Genomic DNA, 13,147 nt, shown 5'->3' on the forward strand with positions numbered 1-13,147 from the left:
TTCGTTAAATATGCAAATTAACTGACCTGAAACTTTCCCTGCGGTTCGCAAAAGACGGAAGAGCATCGACCCATGTGTTGAAAACGAGGCATTGTTCCCATGATGCCCAATTCAACATGTCAGCGCCCAAGACTTCGTGTCTTATTGTCGCGTCTTCGGCACAAGAGGGTAAGTTTTAGAGGTTACTAGGCAGTAATATCAGTAAATCTACCGTGTAACATTTTCATCGGTCGAAAAAGGGGACGAATTGGCGCTACTTGACTTTGTTATCATATCGATAACGATCAAATTCCGGCATCTAGATCTGGCATCATTGCACGAGTCGCTACCAAAACAGTACACGCCCCCAACTGCCCAACGCAGACTCCGGGCCCAGACTCTCACGGCCAAACCATACTAGGCACCACAATCTCTGATTGCATTACAGTTGCAGTGACACGATGCAGCCTATTGCTATCACTGCCGCTGCATGCTGTATTTATGCGGCGGGGAGCATCGCTGGCTACATCACTGCAGCGGCTCTGACCAGCGGCTGTGGGTCGTAATGTTCTGTGCGATCGAGGGCCATTCCTATACCGTGATCGGGTCATACTAAAAACTGCCCGGCACCGCCAGGCGACACACACGGCACTGCCCGGCACAAGTGCCCTGAGTGTCGCCGGGCAGTGCCGGGCAGTTTTTAGTAGGACCGTAGTGGTCATCGGGGAGAACCATTTCATTTGATTTCTGGGGAGGTAGGGACTTTTGAGGAGAAAAGATTCCCGGCAAGCGGAGGAAAAAAATGATTTCATCCTGTAATGACTTGAGAAAAAATAGATTTACAATAACAAAGTGCTGTCACAATGATGGAAAAAAAGCAGTCATACCCGTTTCCTCCACTTCCTCCCAGAGATCAAATGGTTCTTCCCTTATGTTTTGCGGCATCCATTCTCTAAAGGGTAAAGTTATTGATGTTAGTTTAAAATAATCGATGGGTACCTTTACCTGCTCTCCTTTTCAAAATAATATCTTCGCTTCTGGTACAAAATTTCATTTATAGCTTGAGATTAGTAATATAATATTTGCCTGACACAATTTTTCCCCTGTAGCCCACCCCCCTTCCTAACAGCTAATGTTAACCCCTCACAAGGACTGTCCACATTTGTTTTGTTTTAGGTGTCTCAGCCCAGTCTTTCATCCATGCATTCACTCTAACTCACTCAGCATTCAGCGTTCAGGTTGCAACACCCAATGTAAGTATACATGTATACTCAGAGCCTGCCCGTTCTTTAGGTCATGGCGCCCTCAAGCTGACAAACCTTTGAGTCTGTGAAGGAATTTCAGGATATTTCTTTTTATCATCTCTATACCAGCACATATTATTAAACTGCAAGTCACTCTAACCTTTGATGATTTTCCACTGTTTCTGTTTTGTATGTCAATTGCTACTTCTTTTTCTACTCTCCAAAGCATGTTGGAACACCAATTATTTTTGTAGAATGCACTGTTACTATTTGCATTTTAGTTCTAGCCAGGATCAGAATTCACTTTTCAACAATACAATGCACAAGACTAAAATATTTTGTCCACTGAAGAATGTCCTGGGAACACTTGCCCCTGGCACATTCTTGATTTGGATTAGGGTTAGAGTTTCAGGTAGAATGTGCCTCGGGACAGATATTCCGACTCTCAAACATTCACAATGCTCTTTTGATCTACCACTTGTGGGGGTTCATTTTAAAGCTCTTGGAGAAAGAAAACTTTTCATCATCTTGGTTTTTCGAAAATTGAACGTTTTATTTTTCTCCATGGAGTTAACACGGGAAATTTTAGGTTATTTGTTTCTGTAGTACAAAAATTTGCACGGCAACCGCTGATTTTTGTTCTTGATTCGGTGAGAGAAAGGTTGAAAGTGTCATCGAGGAAAGTTTGAGCAAAAGTGTAAGTCTTTCAATTTCGAGGTGCATACTACTGCAAGATTAGGGTTTAGGTTAGTGTTAGGCGTTTTGACAGGATTTGGGGACATTCTTCAGTGGACAAAAAAGACATGTGCCAGTCTACACATGTACAGGCTGTCAGTTGACAAGCTGAATACGAATGCTATCTTCATGCCTTTGGGAGTAGAACAAGAATCTGTAATTGACAAACAAAAATGTATTGAATATTCATAAAAAAATACAGCTACTGGCCCTTTAAACTTTTCTAGCATCTGAGACAATTTTCTTCAATAAATGGTGTACGTGCCAAATTAATTACAGGGCACACTGCCTTTTAATGTTTGACTTCATTCACGTATCGACCATGAATCCACCCATCAATTCGGAATCCCCAAAGTACTGTCAGTGCTTTTGTTTGACACCAAATGTAAGCAACACCAGGTCTTACTATGACTGCACATCCACCGGGTTTGCACCAAAATTACAAAGTCAAAGCCGTACAGGGATATCATGAAAGGAATTAGAGAATGAAACTTTAATCAGCAGTGAAGCAAAACTGCCCATATGCCCCCTTCCACATCATCGTGGAAAATTGTCTGAGGCTGGAGATCTACAGCTAAAAAAAATATACTCCAAGGATCTCAGCAAGCAAGCTCCTGATAAATTTGACTGAAAGAATGTTACCTCTTAAAGACAGAAGATCTTATTTGTTTTAAAAGATAGCAGTTATTTCTTATACTGTTCTGCAATCAGGGTAGAGGTATTGAATATGTTGGCCAGGACGATAACAGTCGGAGATGGCTGAATGAATTCAGAACCAAGCCATTTGCAAATCCAACCAGTCTTCAATCAATAGACGGTAAGTGAAATGCCAACCTGTTTGGGAGTTGATAAACAGACGCACACACAAAGTAAAGTTCAAGTTGAAGAGGCATGCATTCACACACACACATACACACACACACACACACACACACACACACACACTATTGAGGTAGTAAGCGAGTTTGCCTCCAGGCATAGAGACTGAAGCAGCACAAATTCATCGAATATCATTATGTGCAAAACTCACTCCCAATGTTGTTGTTAATTGCCCATCATCATGAAAACAATATTTGCAACACGAAGAGTGCTCCACAACAAATTGACCAGTCAAGAAACCGGATGATGGATGGTACAGTGAACTGTCTCTGGAAAATTTACAAGGAAATGGAAAATCAAGAATTTTAAATGACTTGAAGTTTACCATCCTGCAGAGGAAACATGCAAAGTTAGAGATGTTTGTAATATGTTTCTGATCCGTAGTTTTTAGCTTTAGCATAGTACTGGTGATACACAAATTTGATTGTAAATACTTGACTTGCTGTCATTTATTTCTTTGCCAAGCTTCAAGATACTCAGTGCTGTTGATTCCAAGTTGTCCTGGAGCACTGCATGATCTTGCATCAGACACCGTGCTGGCACAAATTCTGGACCACTTTATGGCTGAGAAAAGTAAGTGCCATGGGTAGATTCAAAAATCAATGCATCACAGTTCCAAATATGGTAATCATCTAGTATACAATGCTTGTACTCAATATGTAGTCTCTGTGACTCAACATGCAGTGAATGGCTACAAGACTATAGTAATATGGCATTTGTAATGTTTTGAAAATCTTACTAAATCTGAGCAAGTCCTCTTTGTGCCTTCATAGATGAGCATTTATCGCCATAGTGATGTGGTGAATATCACAAGTGCAGAAGTAAGGTATTGACGACCAGTAAACCAGACAAATATTACTTTCCCTCTCCAATTGCTGAAAAGCAAATTTCAATCATATCACTCCTCATCATGGTTTGTAACAACAATGTACCCGTATAGATTGAGTTTTACCACATCTGAAAAACAAAATGGCTGCCAGGCAATACCCTTAGTGTTCATGGTATTTTCATATCATTAGAATTCACTCTGCAACCCAAAATGTCTTGTGTATTTTTATTACCATTATTTCTCACTGAATGTTAACCTACAAAATATCTTCAGCCCAGAAAGTTCTTGTTTTTATCATGATTTTAGCGTTATGATGTATGTTTTTTTTGACACGTGTGTTTCTAATTGATAATGTCCATGTTCTTTGCATAGAACCGATATGTGCAGTTGGTTTTGGTGTCGGTGCTCTGTGTTGTACAAAGAGAGAACCAAGTCTGCCATGGAATTTTGCTTCATATTGCATGACCGCAGTAAGTATTGAAATGATTTCAATAGGTTTATGCCTTTGAAGAGTCAAAAGAGTTCTCTTTACTTTAACAGCAACTTGGTTTTAATATTGAAAATATCAGAGAATCATATTATCATATCTAATTGAAATGGCAGAGAAAATAAGGTTGAAGTTGGGCAGTTGAGAGTCTGCACAAATCCAGCATGAGTGCAAAGAGGATTGTAGTATGTGCCTCGAAAGTGAAAGACTCAAACTTTTGCTCAAACTTTCCTCAATGAAACTGTCAACTATTCTCTTACCAAATCAATAATGAAAATCAAGGGTCACTGTGAAAATATTGGAACTAGAGAAACAAATTTTCTGACATTTACTGATATTTGAAAGTCCGAATGGCCGCCATCCCTGTGTTAGCTCTGTGGGTAAAAATACAACTTGAGATTTTCCAAAAAGTGAAAGTTTCTTAGTTAAAATGTGCTCCCTAAAGTGATAGATCGAAAAAGAATTGTAAAAATTTGACAGCCTGAATATCTGTCCCCAAGGCACATATCAGCCTTAATTGTAATGTTTGTATGAGAATTTTGAACTGTTTCTTTCTGAATGAGCATTACCATTATGGACGCAGCAGTGTTGTACGAAACACTGTTAATCTATTCTGGCTGTCTGTGTGTCCCCTGGTCTCATGGACGATGCAAACTATCAAGGTGGTAACAGATGCATTTCATCCACGTCATGATGCACCTCTGATAGGCGAGCGGCAGACACACCCATTTTTCACACTTAATGTACCCACCTTACATACAGCCACATCATACATCATTTGAAAGCTTATTATCTCTACTTCAAGAAAAATTGACGATGTGGAGCTGCCAAGTAGGGCTATAACCCCCTAATTTGCATAATTCACATTGGTACCCAATTTGCATAAATGTGATATAAAATTAGGAAATTCATTGTTAACTACTCTAAACATACTTTTAAACTATCGAGTGATATATCAAATGAAATATATTTGCATGTAGAATGCAAAATTGATATCCAAAAAGATATTGAAAATGGTTTTACTGAAATATTTTCATATTAATACTGAAAAAAATATTGAACCCTTTTGAATAACAATATCTTCAATATTTGAACACATTCAGCCACATCATACAGACACATTATACATCATTTGAAAGCTTACTATCTCTACTTTAAGAAAATAGACAACATTTAGTTGTCAAGTACGGCCGTAACCCCTAATTTGCATAAGTCCCACGGGTACCCAATTTGCATAAATGCGATTAATATTAGATATTTATTATTCACTACTCGAAAAATACTTTTAAACTATCGAGTGATATATCAAATGAAAGGTATTTGCATGTAGAATACTAAAAAGACATCCAAAAATATATTTAAATTCATTTTACTGAAATATTGTCATATTTATATTGAAAAGATATTTTCCCCTTTTCAATAACAATATTTAAAACATTTAATACAAAAAGCCAAATCTTACAGCATCATCATACGTTATTTAAAAGCTTACTATCTCTACTTCAAGAAAATTGACAATGTGGAGCTGTCAGGTACGGACGTGGCCCTTAATTTGCATAATTTACATGGGTACCCTATTTGCATAAATGCGATATAAAATTAGAAATTTATTAACTACTATAAACATACTTTAAACTATCGAGTGATATATCAAATGAAAGGTATTTGCACGGAGAATACAAAATGGATATCCAAAGAGATATTAAAATGATTTTACTAAATTTTTTCGTACTAATGTAGAACAATATACTTTCCCCTTTTTAATAACGATATTATAATAATTTTAACACATAGAACCGCATCACACAACCACATCAAACGTTATTTGAAAGCCTATTATCTTTGCCTCATGAAAAACGACGATATGCAGCTGACAAATAGGGCTGTAATGATTTAATTTGCATAATGCAAACGGGTACCTAATTTTCATGAATACAATATAAAATTACAAAAATCAATTGTAAAGTACTCTAAACATACTTTTCAACTATCAAGTGATATATCAAATGATAGGTATTTGCATGTAGAATAGAATCATGAACTCCAAACGTGTATTCAAAATATTCTTATTGAATATTTTCAATAAATCGTAAACGTTTTGACTAGTTTATAATATTCAAAATATTGTGTACTAATAACGAATAATGCTAAAGTTTGGGGATAAATATCTGAATTTGTTTTGCAATTGATTTTTTGTTTATTAAGGATACGAAAACTGGAACATTTTCCTGTCTAATTCCCATATAGCTGAACAACAAGAATACATAAAACCAATTGGAACTATTTTGCGATAATTGGGTCTTCATATTTTGCAAATTTTCTAAAGCGTGTTTTGTGCTCTATAGTTAAGTGTTGAAATATAACAAGTTACTCTTAAAAACATTACAAGTAAAAGAAAAGCAGATGAGCTTAAATTTGCAAATTAAACCGACATTACTTCACCATCCAATTATCCCAAATAGTGTTCCAATCTTGTTATAAATAGCTGTGTGTTGAATGACCCTTTTGTATTATTGATGTCATTTTTGTTTCAATTTCTCTAGAAATCTTGTTTGATGGAGACATCATTGGTTACTACATCTGTGTTACATCTGTATTTTCAGTTCAGTTCTGTGGAATATGTAGACGGAAGGCACCATATTTCATTTATCGTATTTATTGTCATATAATGAAGGAAAAGCAACTCAACACACCGTTCATATCTTCGTTGTTTGCATTTTGTGTATGATATTGTGTATATTGTCAGTGTATATTATGTTTGGCTGTTTTATATAAAGTGTTAATTAGCCATGGCGATTATTCTAGTCGAGAGTAAAACACTAGCACCACTTACAAGTTGGTACCTTATGCTAAAATACAAGTGAACAAAATGACGCCCACGAGGAAAGTTCGTCGGCCGTCCAATTATAAGTGGATGATGCAGTCCAACCTTTCACAGATCAAAATTCATTGACTATTTTCTCAAATAAATCGTGAAGAAATAAACAACATACATCAAAGATACGACTGATTTTACACGGAAAATTGAGACAATAAAGTTCCGGCCAATGCGACATTGGTAACACTAGACATTGTTTCAATGTACACTAATACAACGCACAATGAACCAATGGAATCAGTCGACAGAGCATTAAATCAGGAAAGATCATCAAATGATTGCATAATCAAACAACCAACAAACAAAATACATGATAGCTATGCTGAAAATAATCTTGAAAAACAACACTTTCAAGTCAACAGTGAATTTTACCGTCATGTATTTGGGTGCGGTACGAGATCTCCAGTTTTACCAGAAATTCCCGACATTACATTTCACAAGACAAAATGAGAATAATTCAGCAGCAACACACTGAACAAATATCGCTCTGACTGAGATTCAGAAACGATGTATGATTCTAATTGGAACTCAACACGAGCTTAATGAATTCATATCAAACATGAAAAAATGCATCATACTTTCAAATTTTCGAAAGCTCTTCTCAAGAAATCATATCGTTAGACCTCATTATCTATAAAGGTCATCGGTGGAACAAAGAGGACATTCTCGACTGCAAAACACACACAAAACCAACAGATACATTGCGGTTCACGAAACCAAACGGCAACATTCAAGGGCCTTGTTAAACGCGAAACATTACGATACATTAGAACAATCATGCAACAACAAGGCAATAGAGAATACAAGATATTTTCGAGATAAAAGTAATGAAATGCGACCAAACGATTCTAAATCTGTTAAATTATTACTACTTTGGACAATCGGATGACATTTAAATGTTATTAAATTTTCATTAAATTAATTTCAAATTTCCTTGGAATCGTAAATCGTAAAAGGGAACCAAAACATTTTCAGGTCCCCTATATGCTGATCAAAATCTCCAAGTACCCCTCTACAATCTCCCAAATTTTCGATTCAAACCCGAATTCCTCTGCCTCTCACCGTTATTTGTGAGCGTGCCCTAATCACATACATAAGAAACGGTAATATAAGCGTTACGATGATGCCAAACTTCACAAAACCTACAACAGTCCGATCTCCGATTCAAATGAGCTTACACAAATACAGCCTGAACGAACAGTAGACATCCTAGCTTCCGTACTTGAACAAACTGAACTTTCAGTGGAACAACTCGATTGGTAACACCTACAATCATTCAATCAGTGCACATGTTTCACCAAAAGAAAATGAAGGACTGATGAAGACAACTCAGTACTCTCGAAAGGTAGCATCAAAGGATATCGCAGTGTCACATTAGTCATGCTATCCCATAGGGCAGAACACGTAGATTAGGGTTGCGTCTCGCCATGGCAAATCAACACTATACATAAAACGGCCAAATATAACATAATATACACTTACAATATACACATGTACCGTACACAAAATTCAAACAACTAAGATATGAACGAATTGCGGAGCTGCTTTCTCTTATTACATGTCACCAATTGTGTCTGCTGTCGAATTAATCTTCCCTGCACAGACCTTTGTTCCTGCCAAGGCAGCGATAACTGTGGCAACCCTTTCACTCATGACAATGCTGGTGAAGAAGAGGATGATGAATTCCAACAATTACTAGATTTACTGGAAATGACATGAATGATTTGGATCATAAATCATGCCATTACTTTGACTGTAGCTTACTCTGACACATTGTTTCAGCTACAAAGCTACATTTCAACAACTACAATAGTGTCTTTCGTGTGGATCTTTTTGTTGCATTGATACTTAAATTAATTTTTTTAAATACCATTATTATAAAGAGGAAATATTTATTTCGACAGAAATATGAAAATATTTCCGTAAATTAATTCAAATATCACTTTTGATATAAATTTTTATGTTTTACATGCAATTACCATCACCACAGACCATATATCACTCGATAGTGTAAAAGTGTGTTTAGAATAGTTAACAATGAATTTTCTAATTTCATATCTCATTTCTGCACATTGCTTACCAGTGTAATTTATGGACATAAAGGGGTACGGCCTTCCTTGATAGCTCCACATTGTCAATTTTCTTCAAGTAGAGATAATAAGCTTTCAAATGACTTATGATGTGGCTGTATGATAGGACTCTATGTGTTAACATTTTCAAAATATTGTTATTCTAAAGGGGAAAATATTTTTTCCATATAAATATGAAAATATTTCAGTGAAATCCATTTCAATATCTCTTTGAATATTCATTTTGTATTCTACATGTAACTACCTTTCATTTGATATATCACTCGATAGTTTAAACGTATGTTTCGAAAAGTTAACTATAAATTTATAATACTATATCGCATTTATGCAAATTGGGTATGCGTGTTTATTATGCAAATTAGGGGTTATGGCCCGATTTCGTAGCTCCAAATTGTCAATTTTCGTGAAGTAGAGATAATAAGCTTTCAAATGACGTATGGTGTGGCTGTGTGTTGTTGCTGTATGTGTTCAAATTTTTAAAATATTGTTATTCAATACGGGAAAATATTGTTTTCCATATAAACATGAAAATATTTCAGTATAATCAATTTCAATATCTCTTTGAATATCCATTTTGTATTTTACATGGAAAGACCTTTCATATGATATATCACTCGATAGTTTAAACGTATCGTTAGAGAAGTTAACAATAAATTTCAAATATTATATCGCATTTATGCAAATTGGGTACCCTTGTTAATTATGCAAATTAGGAGGTTATGGCCCTACTTGGCAGCTCCACATCGTCAATTTTCTTAAAGTAGAGATAATAAGCTTTCAAATGATGTATGATGTGGCCGTATGTAAGGTGGGTACATTAAACTCCTAAAATAAGGCCCTTTTTGTGGATTCGCCGCTCGCCTATGATGCCGAAGATGCTTGAGTACAGCCCTAGGCAAATGGTTGACTGTAATGACACAGTGAGAAAAATTGTGTACTTGAGTCATCTATAAGAGAGGCATGCACTGGCTCACTTTCCTTTCAATCATAACTTGAGGTCAAAGGTTATATGCAAATTTGGAAAAATCTTACATTTGTCATAGGAAAGGTTATATCATGACAGACACTTTTGATATGTCAACCTTATATTCTTTGATCCTTGACTTTCAGCCCTCAGTGTTCGAGTTAGCAAGGGGACCAGACCTTTCCACCATGCCTATCATTTTAGAGGATTACATCAAAGATGCCGGAGCAAACTACAGTGGTAAGTTGAGTTTAAATTTATTTTCTAGGGTCTGACGGATTTCCTTTCTCCTCAGAATTTGGACCCAAGCCGTCAAAGCTGTATTCTACATGTTAAGTTAGAATTGCGTACTCCTTCCTGAAGTTTTTCTGTCATTCTGTCATTGTGACAAAAGTGTAATACGAATGATTTTGTTGAAAGAAGGCTGTGAAAATGTGCTTCTGAAATTTTTTTCTGCCCTTATCTGAAGCAGAAGAGAATGCTGTAAACATGTCTCAGAGTCAATTGGACTGAATATCCAAGATTTCTTGATTTTTACTACTCTAGCTGAAAGTCTGACCAAGACATTGTGCCTCGGTTTGTAATGTGGCTGAGTTCAGTAATACTGAAAATACAACAAAATAGGCCACAACTTCATGGTTTTGGTTGAATAAATTATATAATCAGGAATTCAAATTAAAAGTAGTTCAATTCAAATTCAAATTATTTTATGTGTCAAAAAGTATTGTGATTATTTAAAATAAGCAAATAGTTGCACCACATGTGTAAAAGTTGGTCTAAAAAGTCATGACAGTGGCAGATCTCTGCACACCCGGCACTTTGATGAAACTTGTTTTTCTCAGTGTATCTCTGAATCTCAACAATTGGTCTATAGTGGTCATTCCCTTTGACCTTCACACCTTTCAATCTTTGCAGCCAGTGAGCCAGACGCCGTACACGTGGTAGTAGACAGACATCTCATCACAGGTCAAAATGAGCAATCCACTCTCACAGCTGTGCAGAATCTTATACTTCTAAGCAATGCCAGGTGAGTCTCATTTGCATTTTATCAATGCAACCATCTGCCTAGTGATGCATTCATGTGATAATGTCAATTGGTACAGTCATCACGGTCTAGTAGCAAGATCAATGTAGTAGTTCTGTGCGGTGTGCCATCTTATTTAAATTTCTCAGTGCTTTGAGTCGATTTAGGAATTTCTGGAAATTTCTTTGGATCGGCTTTTCACCAGTATGAAAAATCTCCCTGTGTCAGAGTAAACTAATGTGACACTGTGAAGAGTCAGTTTAGCCCACCCTGCAGACATCATGAGGCAAAATACATTCATATAGTGATAGACGATAGTACTCTGAGAAACGCTGTATAAGTTCCAAAACTTGCCAAAATGAAGTGATTTGCCACGCTGTTGTAAAGCAAAGAAGAGAAACAGGATATAAAAGGCACATTGTCATGATGTATGGATAAGACAAAGTGCTTGCTAGAATGTGCCGCTGCCAAAAGTACAGTAGTTTAACCTGCTTGCCTGAGTTCAGTATCCAATGACTCTCGCTCTCTCTCTCTCTCATCCTTGAAAAGGATTCTGCCAAGACATTCTGGATGGCTGTTGATTCTGATACAGCCTTACTGCCTATTCTTTGAAAAAGGAAACTGCGACTAATGATGTCCATTATAAATTGCAATGTTGCCGTCTCACTTAAGCTAGTCATTTTACAGTCTGTGTATTTATTTATTTATTTTGTCATTTCAGGCAGAGTAAGCTGGCTGGGAAGTGACAACAGATGATCTAGATGAAAATGAAGAACTTATATACAATGTGAACGCATTTGGAAAACTGTGTTACCCGTGTATCCCTTCAACTTTTAATATTGAGTTCCATACTACACTGTAATGTTGGCTGATGTAATGTTAGTATAATGCAGAATATTACATGTCGTATGTGTCATATGTAATATGATGTATATGTCATATGCATGTAATAAGATGTATGTATCATATGTATGCAATATGTGTGTGTGATATGTATGAAATATGATGTTGCGTCATATGTATGCAGTGTGATGTATGTGTATGTATGCAGTGCTTCATGAGCATGCTAGTCTTTACCCTACATGACACTTAAAAGTGATATATAATGTTAAATACAGTACAACATGCTGTAATAATTGTCAGCTTCCATACAAATTCAGTCAGGCTGGTTAGAGTTACGTAAAAATGACTGTCAAAATTGTTAATGAGACATCATTTCAGGATTATCATGACAACCCTATAAAGGCTACTCTGCAATGGGCCCCTGAAGACAATGATATTGGACAACCACTTTTCTTTCAGACACCATACTTTATGTACAGTGGAGAATTATCAACAGATCCCCTGATGAACATTTGATTGTTAAAAAGCAATGTTTTTTTTTCCAGTACAGATATGTTAGGTATCTGATGAGTAAAATAGGTCACCATCTTCTATCGAATGAATAATATCAACAAAATTTACGTAGTTTGTCAACCTTTATTGTTGATATTCATATGTTTTGTAAAACAACTTCTCTAAAGCAAAAGACGTTATACATTCAGACTGCATTATCATTTATTTTTGTCACAATTTTTTTATTTCACATACATTTTTAATAATCAATGTTAATTAGATTTACTGAAATATTACAGAGACTATATATGTACAATAAAGTATGTTGATGCAAATAGATGTTTTGTTCCCATTTTAAGAAAGATTGATCTGGTTACAAATGTATCACATTGCTTCCAATTTTACATGTCAGTATATAAAGTAGAAACTCTTTTACAACTTGTGCTGCACCCTCCATGTGCAACACATGATTCAAATTCTGACACCACTTTATTACAGGATGCCTTTGATTCTTTGATAGTTGATGGATATAAAATAGAAATTTAATTTCTAAACAATGTTGTCACAAAAATATGGCAACCATAACCAATAACTATAACATTTGTAAGATTATACAATTTTGAAGGTCCACAGAGAGGCTTTCAGATTGTGGTCTTCAAAAAGACAAATAAAGATTAATGACACCTACACCCTAAGAACTACA

At 35.9% G+C, this 13,147-nt stretch overlaps 1 protein-coding gene across 2 annotated transcripts; it reads left to right on the forward strand.

Annotated features, from left to right (window-relative positions):
* Positions 1-10: 10 nt before the first annotated feature.
* On the forward strand, positions 11-13,146 carry LOC139132865 (glutamine amidotransferase-like class 1 domain-containing protein 1). 2 transcript variants are annotated; one of them, XM_070699211.1, is made up of 8 exons: positions 12-168; positions 1,156-1,232; positions 2,670-2,775; positions 3,303-3,410; positions 4,039-4,136; positions 10,232-10,325; positions 11,001-11,112; positions 11,831-13,146. In XM_070699211.1, the coding sequence occupies exons 1-8, from the start codon at positions 117-119 to the stop codon at positions 11,853-11,855; spliced, it is 672 nt and encodes a 223-aa protein (XP_070555312.1). In that variant the 5' UTR covers positions 12-116; the 3' UTR covers positions 11,856-13,146. The 2 variants fall into 2 exon arrangements, with proteins under 2 accessions (XP_070555323.1, XP_070555312.1); XM_070699222.1 differs by lacking the exon at positions 11,831-13,146 and having other exon boundaries at positions 11-168; positions 11,001-11,116.
* Position 13,147: the final 1 nt, after the last annotated feature.

This window comes from Ptychodera flava, chromosome 1 (genome assembly GCF_041260155.1).
Source record: "Ptychodera flava strain L36383 chromosome 1, AS_Pfla_20210202, whole genome shotgun sequence".
NCBI classification, from domain to species: domain Eukaryota; kingdom Metazoa; phylum Hemichordata; class Enteropneusta; family Ptychoderidae; genus Ptychodera; species Ptychodera flava.